The 12,500-nt window shown below is 44.4% G+C and overlaps 1 protein-coding gene across 4 annotated transcripts in view; it reads left to right on the plus strand.

The window, feature by feature from the left end:
• LOC135896658 (uncharacterized) overlaps positions 1 to 12,500 on the plus strand; it is a 97,495-nt gene that overhangs the window by 81,250 nt on the left and 3,745 nt on the right. For 2 of the 4 annotated variants that reach the window (XM_065425138.1, XM_065425141.1), the window contains 3 exons: positions 3,751 to 4,097; positions 5,777 to 5,985; positions 10,818 to 11,012. In XM_065425138.1, the coding sequence (XP_065281210.1) occupies positions 3,751 to 4,097; positions 5,777 to 5,985; positions 10,818 to 11,012 (751 nt within the window). Of the gene's footprint in view, positions 1 to 3,750; positions 4,098 to 5,776; positions 5,986 to 10,817; positions 11,041 to 12,500 lie in introns of all 4 variants that reach the window. The other 2 variants (XM_065425139.1, XM_065425140.1) reach the window with 2 other exon arrangements.

Below are 12,500 nucleotides of genomic sequence, written 5' to 3' on the forward strand. Positions count from 1 at the left end.
CCGAACCATCTGTGTAGACATGCTGCCGGAATTTTTGTACGTTGTGATTGTGTTCCACAGTTGCTTGTGTCAAAGCTTGAAACGGTGCTCCAGCTTTCTTTCTGATTCCTGGATTTGTCAATTGCACTTGCAGCCGGTGCAGACACCACAATGGATCTGGTAATCGTGTAGCGGGCGTAAGTTCTGATGGAAAGTAGGAGAGATGTCTTACAACACTTTTGGCAAAAGTAGAATGTGCGTCTTTGCTGGCAAGCAAGCAAGATGGTATGAGGGAATACGAGTGAGGTGTCGGATGTGTGCTCTCAGGACATCTGTGTCTATATAGACTGCCAAAGGAGCGTCTCCGGCAATGGCCACTGTCGCAATCGATGACGCAGTTTTGGGGAGACCGAGACAAGTTCTGAGTGCTTGTGCTTGCACACTCTGATGTTTGCGGATATTTGTAGTGCAAGTATTTCCTAGTACAGGTAACCTGTACCGCAGGAAGCCCAAAAACAGTGCTTTATATAGTTGCAACATTGACGGTACTGTTGCGCCTCAGGACTTTCCGCCACGAAATGGCTCATAATTGATAGGGAATTGTCGTGGAGACCTGACGTCACGTGCATGACAGAACGTTTGGCCGCCATCACGGAATGCACTAAAAATTGTGTACCATGCTTTCGGTGCACGTTGAAAAGCCCCAGCTGTTCAAAATTATAACGGAGTACTACACCACGGCAACACATATAACCCGCTATGCAGTTTCTTGGCATTAAGCTTCACAATTTATTCTATAATTTGTGAGGCAGATTCTCTTATGGTGAGTATTCACAGTTAAACTACCAGTACGTTCAATAAAAATGCGATTCTAGCTATGGAATATATGTTACGCACAGGCAGCTTATGCGCTTTGCCGGTCAGTGTTCGCGATAACAATTAGTATTAATCACCTAATTAACAAACGTTACTTAATTACCTCTTTGTTGGTATGATTAAAGCATACGTGTATATTGGAAACGTGAAACCTTATTTGAAGACAACTTTATTTTGTATGAGTCTCCTGCAACGCTTTTTCAAAATATTCGTAACCAAATGTGACACTCATGCGGTTAATTACGAGTTCTGGGTGGGGATCGTCACAAAACGTCAAGGCGTGAGGCAACGCCAACACAATGAAAGGAAAAAAGCCAGTCCTTGCTCGTTTTCGCAAGCCAACAGTAACAGCACAGCTGTTTCAGCTTCGCCTTGCCTGCAAATGAAATGCCACACAGAGTAGGCTACACCAGATTAGAGACTTGTGTGGAGATCCATGCCCCTGATTCCCATTAGATAATTGAGTCAAATTTGATGAATATGTCTAACACAAACGCCCCGCTGATTAAAACAGAGCTTCCTTCAAGTACCACCGTCTTCCGTTTTCAACTGTAGACATATACCGCAATCGCGGCAGCCGAAAAATAATTAGGAAGTTTTGGTTATTTATCTGTTTGACGATTCTAATTACTCAAGAATACTGTGTCTCCCAAAGCGCATTATTTGTCTGTGCAAACAGATTAACGTAGAAACCATGTCATATTCAGTTGCATTGCTATTAGTTCCGCTTTGAATCACTGAAATAAAGAATGATCATTTTTCTGAAATCCAGTAAGTTCATAAGTATATACGTTGTACAATACAATAAAATTCAAAACATAACTTTTTCGATGACGTATTTTATTGAGAATCATTAATATCGCGATTAGATCCATACACTTTACTGGTTTTGCCCATTTTCTGCAAACTTAAACCAGGCGTCCCATTGGTCCTCTCGTAACACAGGGCAAACGTGCGTATAACGCATGTTTAACTTTCGAAAAGGGCATGCAATATGTAAATTACGACGGGGCCGTAAATCTTGTCGTACAAGAAGACACAGCTCGATGCCGGCAGACAGTAAACATCGAGTGTGGCTCCGTGAGGCCTCTCGCAAATGGCGTGATCCACGAAATACGAGAGCTGCCACCAGCCCCCGGGCCATCTACATCCCAAGGATAGGCGCAAGCATTCGAAACGACAAAGCGCAAGCGGATCCTAGACACTCCTTGCTTACCTTGGTGAGACGGGCCTCGTGGCCCAACTCTAATGTTTTTCACTGGTCGACCTCGACTGCGTTCGTGCTCGCAACTGGCCGTTTCGGATCAACTCGCTCCGCGCCAGATCGAGCTCACTTGCCCCGCTGCCAAGGCGCGAATTCAGGCAGCAAGAGGAGAAACATAAGTCACTTCCGCTCTCTGGTGGACGGCGACTTTGGACACCATGGAAAAATACTGAGCGAGAGTTGGTTTGTATGACGCGTGCGTTCAGGCTCTCACAGACTTCCGGTGTGAGCCCCGACGGAGAATTTTTGCTCTCCACTGGCACATTAGCGTGGGGCGGATTATATGCTTGCGCATCCCGTCATCCAGGCCCTTTTCCCAAATGATGGAACCTACAGTGACAGGTTAATCGACTAACACACGACGCTACCTCACACTCCACCGCTGACATTGAATAGCACGCTTCTCTTTTCAATTCTACACTCTCGCCGCTAACACAGCCTCGTTCGTTACGACGCCGACCCACCTTAGCGACTCTCCTTTTAAGAAGAGCCGTAACTAAATGTACTATGCCGAAGAAAGCATATGTCGCCTTGAAAAAGAAAAATCCACATGTGGAAAAGTTGGCTCGGGCTTTCACCTTGTTCTCGCTTTCCCGAAAGTGGGAAGTGGTGTGAAGTGTGGAAACCCTGTTAGGTGCGGTGTGTGTGTATGTGTATATATATATATATATATATATATATATATATATATATGCCTCTGCTATATAAATTGCAACTGACTGTGGCCACCTGCGGACCACAGTCGGTTGCACTACGCTCCTTCAAGAGGCAGGGCATGTGTCGAGTGTGCCCCAAACATCACGTTCCAATGTGGCAGACACGGTTTAAATGATGGAACCGCTGTCTCAAAGGAGTGCCGCGTAGTGCTTACGCACTGCTCGGATTTACCGCTTAATAGCGAGCGAGCGACATAACTTTATTCGGAATGCGGCGATTGGGAGGCCCGAGCCTGAGGCCGCCTAGATGGCCACTGGAAGAAGCCGCTCTAGTACGACCTCCATGGCGCGCTGGGCGACCCAAAGTTGGTCTTGGAGTTCTGAGCTGAGCAGCGCGGCCGACCACCGTGCTCGTATATTTTCCGGGGAGACTGCCATTTTATGTTGACGTATTTTGCATCCCCGCAACGTTTGTTGAAGGGTAGCTCTAACAGACTTGCATAGCTTGCATATATCACTCTCGTATATATCGGGGTAGATAGCCACTGAGGTTTTATTTAGGAATTTTGTCGACATTATAGTAACAGTTTAGTAGAGTAGTTTGAGGGGCCAGTTGGTGCATGATGAACGTATAATGGTTTCCAGCAAGTACGAACGCGAGCACAAGAAGCACCAGCGTTGTCCTGTCTGTTTCTACTTGTGCTCGCGTCCGTACTTGCTGTAAACCATTATACGTTATAGTAACAATTGTTCATACGTACACGTTCGCCTTCTAATTTTTCAGCTGCATGCATGCTGGTCCTCAGTATGCAGTAAATACGTAGGTGAAATATTTACTGCATGTTGTATGTCCTATTTAAGGATTCGATATCGTATTATTGCTCGCTGAATTATTCCAGCTGAGAATAGTCGCGAAGTGACCAACACAACCGCAAGATGTTAATGACGTCGTTGTGTTCTGTCTGGTTTTTGCAGATTTTCGATTAGCATGCATCTCAATGCCGCTAAACAATTTGCCTGCTACCACGAGGTCCTCTCAAGCCCCGATAGGCTTGAGCCTCTGAATCTGATCTTTGCTCCGCTGGGACACTCGTGCGGTCCTCCCAATGTCGCCTGTGGAGACCATCTGACCTCTTTGCTTTTGTCCGGCGAGTACTTCATAAAAGTGCCCCCGGATGTCGCTAAAGGATTGGGCCTTTACCTGGCACTGACACGCAGTCTACGAAAGTTGGACATGGAATTTGAAACATCGTATGAGTCGACGCAGACCATCATAGAAGGCATCGCAAAGAATAAGAGCATCGAGCAGCTGCGGATAGAAAGTAGGTGAACTGCTCGTAGAATGCGGAATTTTGTTGAGCTTTTCAGTGCTGTAACGTAGCCAGTCGTTACTTTCCAATTTACAGATATTGCGGGCAGCACAACATTCTCTGCAGTTTAGTCAGAGCACTTAACATGACATGTTCAAGCTTGTCCGTAAGTGAATTGCGTTTTGCGCTATACTGCGAACATAGTAAAGGACTCTGCTGGTGGCGCAGAACTTTACCAGAATAAGCAGATGTAACATGGGTGACCAATACTTGTATAATAAGATGCTGGCGTGAATTTTCCACAGAAAGAACGTAAGGTGAACAAAGAGCCTTTCTAAAGCAAATATTCATTAGTTAATTTTGCCGGACTCTCCAAACCATGGCTGCTGATGGGTGCTGGTGCTGTTTTGCCGGATAGGTCATATTTAAAAAAAACAATTCGCAGTGGTTGGATCGACCCACGGTCACCCCAGTACCGCGTCCAAATGCTGTATCAGCCCACAATCGTACGCATTGTTTGTGCAAACATAAACAAGCTCTTCGAGATGATCACGGGGTGTGTTTACGTGGCCTCGCATCACGCGCGCACCACATTTCTTTAAGCCAATGACGCAGGAATGAAATGGGATAATTTACAGCAGTTGATTAAACGCTTCACGAAAAGTTTACATAGATCACAAAATGCGCTTTTGATGTGCATAAGTTGTTACAGTTTCTTTTTTTAAACGAAGCCTCCGTAACAGCAAAACGTGTTAAATGCATTGTGGTTGGACGAGGCATCACAACATCTCGCTACTAGCGTTGTTGCTTCAATTAACCTTTCAAATACCCTAGCATTTAGGGAAGTTTAGCCCGTTTGCAGAAAAGTTAACTCACTGTTAATTGCAAAAAATTGCAGTTCATCTCTGCGCAGACTGATTCATCAACACGTCACTGGATTGAACTATTGAGAAATTGCTCAAAGTGTGATGGCTAACTGGATCCCAATTCCACGAGCAACATGTGATTTTTGAAAGAGGTTGTTTGTTGGGAGGTTGCCATTGCAATACACAGCGACTTTGGCTACAACAATCAGCGTATAATTTGGAATCACTTTATTCCCTACCTTGTTTCAGTTCAACCGACACTGTATACTCGTCTAACAAGCAGGATTTTGTTTTCTGCGGCATGATGGCTACTGGGTATACTATGCCGCAGCGACGATAGTATATCTTTCTCTGAAGGTTGCCAATCAACGTGTACTTCAGCTTCAGTGTAATAAACGAGTACCCTCGCCTTACCTTTAATACATCAGCGCCTCATGGTGACTATGATATAGTGTTGCCCGCACCTGAAACCCAAAAACTCTGCCAGAACAGACACAATCTCGCATAAAATTTTCTTTTTTTTTGTGCTTGTGATTTCCATACTAATTTCGTAACCTAACCGACATGCATTATATTACCACGCTACCAGATCACAAATCAGCGCTTCGTTCTCGCATGATTTCTTGACCCTGGGTTGAGCAGTGTTCACAGTAAAATGGAAAAACATGCCCAAGCCCGCACACTTCCACTGTGGATGGCGTTGTACTTGTGCACTAGATACTAGCAGTCCCGGCAACGACGTTTGATAGTACAGTACGGCAGCCTTCATAGTTTTGGTAGCTTTGGCGCGGAGACTTAGTTCTGAATTACCTTTTGTGAACGCAGGGTTCTCTGTGAAGGATGATGACTGGGCAACCTTGACCAATTGGCTGATCGACAATCGGCGCTTGCACAACTTGGACATCTTGCCTCCTGAGAATGCGGCAGCTGTCAAATCCTTGGCGACGTCATTCGAGAGTAACTACTCCGTCACGGCAATGAAAATATTTGACCGTCATCTCGAACGAGCAGCTTGGATGCGCATAAAGAACATCGTAAGAAAGCTCTGTGTGATGCCCAGTATACGCGCTACATACGCATGCACCATGCACATGCTTATGTGCTTAAGTTTATATTTATTCACGGGGCGCATAAAACATCGTATACAGATATCGCATGAGATAAAAAGAGCAGCGGCTGTAATAACAAAGAATAATGCAATCTTTAATAAAACAAACCACTAGTACTACACAATGCAATGTTTTTCACGATAGGGTGCGCATTGCGCTAAATATAGCCCTCATTATTCACAAACAGAAGAGAGAAGAGAAAAAATATGCTGAATGTAAAACAGCTGAATGGACATAGGTTAGAAATTAGGACATATCAACCCGTAAAGTCTTGAGCAAGCGCTTTAGTGCTACAATGAGTGATCAAAAACACATAGAATTCAGCAAGAACAATCCACGAAGAAAGAAAATTTAAGGGGACAGCGCGAATGGAAGAACGAGCGAACGCACGAGTGCTTTCCTTGATGAACGCTTGATAAATTTCATGCAAGACAGTCCTCCACTCTACTTCTCAATGATGCGCCCTCCCCACAATTCAGTTGCATGGGCACCATTTCCCTCGGCTCCTTTGTGTCGCAAGTCCGACCATCGGCAGCCGCCGACCACGAAAACGCGTGAAAGCGCAAAATCAAGCTATTCACGTTAACAACCTTTTGCAAGGTCCAGCTGTTTCAGCAATAAGCAGACGGTTGCGGATGTGCAAGGTGCAGAGCTCCAAAAAATTCCCACATCTGATGGAGCACTTTAACGTTGAGCACGTTCATTTATATCACTGAATGTGTTAACTGACAAAAGCGTACGCCGCTGTGATAGGCATATATACACGGAGGCAGTCACTACAGCCCAAACTCATCGCATTTCGCCAGCGCGCACAAGGAGAAATTCCGTGCCACTGTTCACTGCAAACGTGGTGCCTGCGAGAATAGGTTTGGATCGAAGACTTCATCATCGTCAGCATATTTATGTTCACTGCAGCACGAAGGCCTCTTCTCTGGGATCTCCATTCACCCCTGTCCGTCGTCAACCAATTCCAACTTGTGCCTGCATATTTCCTAATTTCGTCACCCCAGCTAGTTTTCTGCCCTACTCGACTGCGCTTCTGGTCTATTGGCACCCATACTGTAAATTTAATGGTCGACCTGTTATCCATACTACGCATTGCATGCGTTGCATAGGTTCGTTTTTCGCTCTTAATATCAATTACAATATCGGCTATCCCCGCTCGCTCTCTCATTCACAGCGCTCCCTGTCTCTTAACGTTACGCCTAACATTCTTCGTTCCATCGCTCTTTGCGCGGTCCATAACTTGTTCTTGAGCTTCTTTGTCAGTCTCAAGTTTCTGCTCCATATGTTAGCACCAGTATAATGCACTGACTGTACAGCTTTCTATTTGATGATAATGATAAGCTTCGAGTCAGAATCTAACATTCTCAGCCGTATGCGCGCTCCTACCCATTTCTATTCTGTAAATTTCCTCCTCATGATCAGTGAGTGAGTGAGTGAGTTAGTGAATAAACTTTTATTGGGTTCAGCAAAACGCAATAAAACGCGCACCTGCCTAGTGCCTCGACGGGACTGAAAGACCTAGTCTGCCGGCCCGACCACGGGGGCGCAGGACTGCCACGATGTGGCCTTCAAAGACGGGACTTCGCAGGAGCGCGTCCCACTATTCCTTGGTGAACTTCGGGCCAAACGACCAGCAGTCCCAGAGCATATAAGGCAAAGTAGCAACCTCACCACAGGCCACGCATCCCTTAACAGCACATATCCTGAAATTTATCCAAATTGATCTCGTGATCAGGGTCCTCTGTGAGTAACTGACCTAAATAAACGTCCTCCTCCACATACTCTACAGGCTGGTAGGCGATCCTGAACTCTTGTTCCCTTGCCTGGCTATTCATGATTATCTTTGTCTTCTGCATATTAGTCTTCAACCCCACTTTTACATTCTTTGTTAAAGTCTTCAATCATTTGTTGTAATTCTTCGCCAATGTTGCCGAACAAGACGATATCATCTGCAAACTGAAGGTTGCTGAGATATTCGCCATTGATTATCACTGCTAAGCATTCCCAGTTTATTTGCTTATAGGTTGAAGACTTCTTCGAAGCATGCAGGGAATAGAAATGGCGAAATTGTCTCTCTGGCCTGACCCCTTTCTTCATAGGTGACTTGCTACTTTTCTTGTAGAGAATCAATGTAGCTGGAGAATCATCTTAGATATTTTCCAAGATATTCCCGCATGCCTTCTATACTCCTTGGTTAAGTAATGCCCCTGACTGCTGGTACCATTACTGAAAAAAACGCCCTTTCATAAACTATGAAAGCCATATAGACGGGTTGATTTTGCTCTGCATATTTCTAGATTACCTGATCGATGACTTGGATGTGATTCATTGTACAATATTCCTTCCTGAAGTAAGCCTGTTCTCTTCGTTGACTGAACTGTTGGCTTAATTTCATTGGAAGTTATCTTGGTGATTATTCCATACAATACTGAAAGCAAACTAAGTGCCTGTAATTTTTCCATTCTTTACTGTCTCCTTTCTTGTGGATTACTATAATATTCGCATCTTTCCAGTTCCCTGGTGCACACAAAGTCGTGAGGCGTTGCGTATAAAGGCCTTTAATCTTTTCAAGCAGGATATCTCCTCCATGTTTGATTAAACCGACCGTTATTCTATCTTCACCAGCCCCTTTTCCCGAGGCCATGTCTTGCAAGGCTCTTCTAACTTCATTGTTAGCTATAGAAGGAGCCTTCAGATAGACGAATTCAGATTCCTAAAATAAAGCAACTCAATTCTGCTGAGGCTCGCAGGGTGGCAGAAGGTTAACGAAAGAGATAATTGTAGCTCCCTGTGCCACAGTAGCATGAATAGCAGTATTTCCTTTCAGGAATTCTCAATGTGTGCTTCTATAAATTTGCATATTTCATTACTTTGCTATTAGTTCACTCGATAAGCAAGTGTATTTGCGTAGACAAAACCAAATAGCATTGCGAGAAGTGAGATATACCAGATCATCCTACACCTAAAAGCCTGTCGCTGGTGCATGAAGGGTCAAATCTGTTTTTTCTTATGTGAGAAGTGCAAGCACCGGGACTATCTCGAGGTTCCTCCCCCATCATACATACCTGCCAAGTGTTAGTTGCTCCAGCGTAACCAGTGCTTGACTATAACATGAATTTCATTTTACTATGGCCGCATGCAGTATAACGACGACCGTCATCGTCAGAGCGTCGTAGCGGTATTTAAATATTTGCTATGGTAGCCGCTAGTCAATCGAAAGGGTAAGCAGTGCTAATACCACGCATGCAACTCCTTTGCATCACAGAAGACCTACGGAATGTTTACAGAACAGTAGAGGTATTGTTTAGTAGGCACTGTTATTACTAGCTTCAGCACATAAAAATTTCCTACGGGTAGAAACATCCTTCACACAGTTCAAGTTAGCATTTGTTTTAAAATACAGTGAAGCTTTTACCTTGCTATAAGTGAATATACTAAAGAGAGTGCATTTCGTTGTTATTTTTTTTATTGCTGCATTCGAAATGTCAATAGACTTTTGTGAAAACGATCAAATTGGAGGAAGATTCAAGCAGAAAAAACCTTGTAATCTACCTGGTTGTAGCGTGGAGATAGAGGAAACATATAGGGGTTGCTCGGAAAGTTTTGCAATCAAATCATAATCGCCCTGTTCATGGTTCCGGTCGAGTTCTAATTTCTAAATTCTTGGTTAAGTGAGGCACCATGGTTACAGAAGCATTAAACGAAGTTAAATAAGTGCCGCACTTTCCTATCCCCCCATCCTTCTCTTTTCCCCATTCTTCCTGCAACAAGCATCAAACATCGCGTTCGTTCTCATGGCATCGCTGCATTGATGTCTCACTTTGGCCATCCACCTGAGCTTTTTCTAGCATTTAGGCGTATCTTGTGAAGGGTGCATGCATAAACATTGCCCGAAATTATAATTGAACAATGTGGTACATATACACAAACAACGCGTGAGAATACATGTTACCCAATATGTAAATAAGCACAATTGTGCGCATTCGCCTTAGTTGTACATCCTTTAATCGTCTGTTCACTAAAGCTCGGCTTCACACGAATTCTAGCGTTTGATATGCCTTATCTTTTTTTTTTCTCAGAGCCAATTGTAGTGATGTTATCGGATCTTAAAAACATGCCGCGTAAGCGAAAATCGTTCATACTGCTAGTTTACTCCTTCATCGGATAAAAAAATTAGGTATGTGTCAATTTAACAAGACACTTTCTCTAGCTTGCCAGAATGTTTCAAACGCCGTGGTGGCAACTTTTGAAAGGATACATCCATTCAGCTTTTTATCTTGCGTCTAGGCAACAGTCCTCGTTTTTTATGTAACTTTATTTTTTCATAATGGTACCATTCAATGCAATAGTGGTTGTTTATTATATTTTTTTCATTTTTCTTGGAACCTCCAAACTTAAGGCGCAGCCGTAGTTGGAATCCTTCAGGCACATAACGTAGCAAATTCACTGCCATCCTTCCATGGCCGTCAACCAGACTTAGACCCGACTTCACCTTTGTAGTTGTTTTATTTTGCTCTCACCTTCAAACACTGCTGTACAGACTAACCATTTAAATACCTGTTGGCAGCTAATGTCGGCAGGGCCAGACACGGCCCTAACGACACGGCCACGCGTACAGAAGGCGCTCAACAGGTCTGCTGTGTTCTACGTGAGTGCCGACATTTCTGAACACGCAGCACAAGCATTCCTGAAATGTTCAGTGTTTTTTTTTTCCAGTGCCTAAGCTCACGAACCATTCTGAAACCCTGCAGACTCGGCGTAACTACGGATTGGTGCAGTGCGCAGCTGCGTTCGTCATGGGAAGCTCGCTTAAACGCGCAGCTGCCGCCTACGAACTGGTCTCGTGGCACCCGCAGCTTCCCGAGGTGGTCCAGTGCATGGGATTCTTGAGTGAAGGCGAGGCCAAGGCGAGAATGGAGCAAAGCCGACTTCGGCTTCGCGATGAGGTACGCGATGGTCCAAGGCTCTCACTAGGTGAATCACATTGCATTTCACTAGGATGTGCTCAGTCGTCTCCGGATTGCAGCACACACATGCCTCGTCTTATTGCGAATAGTTGCTCCGGTATGTTTTTGTTCTTCGGCAACCAGCTCGAGCACGAAATAGCACGGTACTTCCTTTTCTCTTATCGCACAGATTTTCCAGTCTAATTTCCTTCTTGCTATTGTAAATCTCCATGGTTTTTTTGTTTCTATTCTTTGCATCCAATTTGTTGTCTGTGTTACTGTCACTACATTTCTGATGACTGTTGCTTGTTTATTTACCCTTTAAATTACCCTGTACTTGGTTGTCAAGTTCTTTGACTTCGTCCTCCATTCTGTGCCCACGCTTGTCATGTTAAGGTACTTGTGCACTCTAGCTGCCCATTTATGTTGATGCATGTTCCTGAGTCTTTCTACAAAACTAATTTGCTCTGTGCTTCTTTCATGTCAAAAGAGGTCCAACCTATCTCACTTTGCACTGCCTTATTTGTGGTTTTACCGTGGGCTTCCGAAGTCAACCGGCCTACCAATCTTTGGTTAACTAACTTTGGCGATGTTTCTGCAGCACTGGGCATTCCTCTTCACTACAATACTTATAAATGTCAAACGGGGAGTCATAGAGGCGGTGTATTTCTTGGTCTCCAAGTGCCATTGGCTAGAAACATATGCACAAATCTATCCTAGAAAGCCAGGTACATCTGCCTGTTCCGTCAATTATGCTGTCTGTTCAAGGCATCGTAAATGGGATCAGATGAGTCTCGTTGATCGGTCTGTAGTCAATGCACAGTCTGAGGCCACAGTCCTCATTTTGAGTGATAGTGATTGGTGATGAAAACGCTAATATACATGGAAAGATGATATCAGCAAATAACATCTTTTCAAGCTCCTCTTTTAGCCACGCCTTCTTTTCTTTCGATAGGTAGTGTGGCTTTTTCCAGAATATACTAGTGTCGTGTAACTTAAAGGGCACTTCAAACTTCGTGCTATCAGGAGTATCGCCTCCCAAGCAGAACAACTGCGTGTAGAGTTTTCAACACTGCCCATTTTTTGGGCCAGCGAAATTGGTTTGTACCTGTCATTGGTTTGGAATTAACTTCATCGGGGCTTACAGACACAGTGTCGTCCGAATCAGTGCTTAGCCTCAATGAGTTCATGTCTGGGCGAGACAGAAGAAAGTCCTATAAGACACCTTCCATCACCAAGGCAGGAATTTCCGCATGCTCCGACTGATATTTTAGTCTTAAGCTTGTCCATTCGTCATGCTCCTCTTCACAACCGTCGTAACCTCGTACAAGGACTGATCTGTCTTTGCATCTGTCTTCTGCACTTGCTTCGCTTCTTTGAGTATCGATACTGAAAAGATCGCAGCTTGTGTGCGTTCACTTCAAACTGTATGTGAAGTAAACTTGAAGAAATCAGTAAGGGTCTCGTCTCGTTTCGTTTCGGTTGAAC

The sequence above is a fragment of the Dermacentor albipictus genome, chromosome 3 (assembly GCF_038994185.2).
Source record: "Dermacentor albipictus isolate Rhodes 1998 colony chromosome 3, USDA_Dalb.pri_finalv2, whole genome shotgun sequence".
NCBI classification, from domain to species: Eukaryota; Metazoa; Arthropoda; class Arachnida; order Ixodida; family Ixodidae; genus Dermacentor; species Dermacentor albipictus.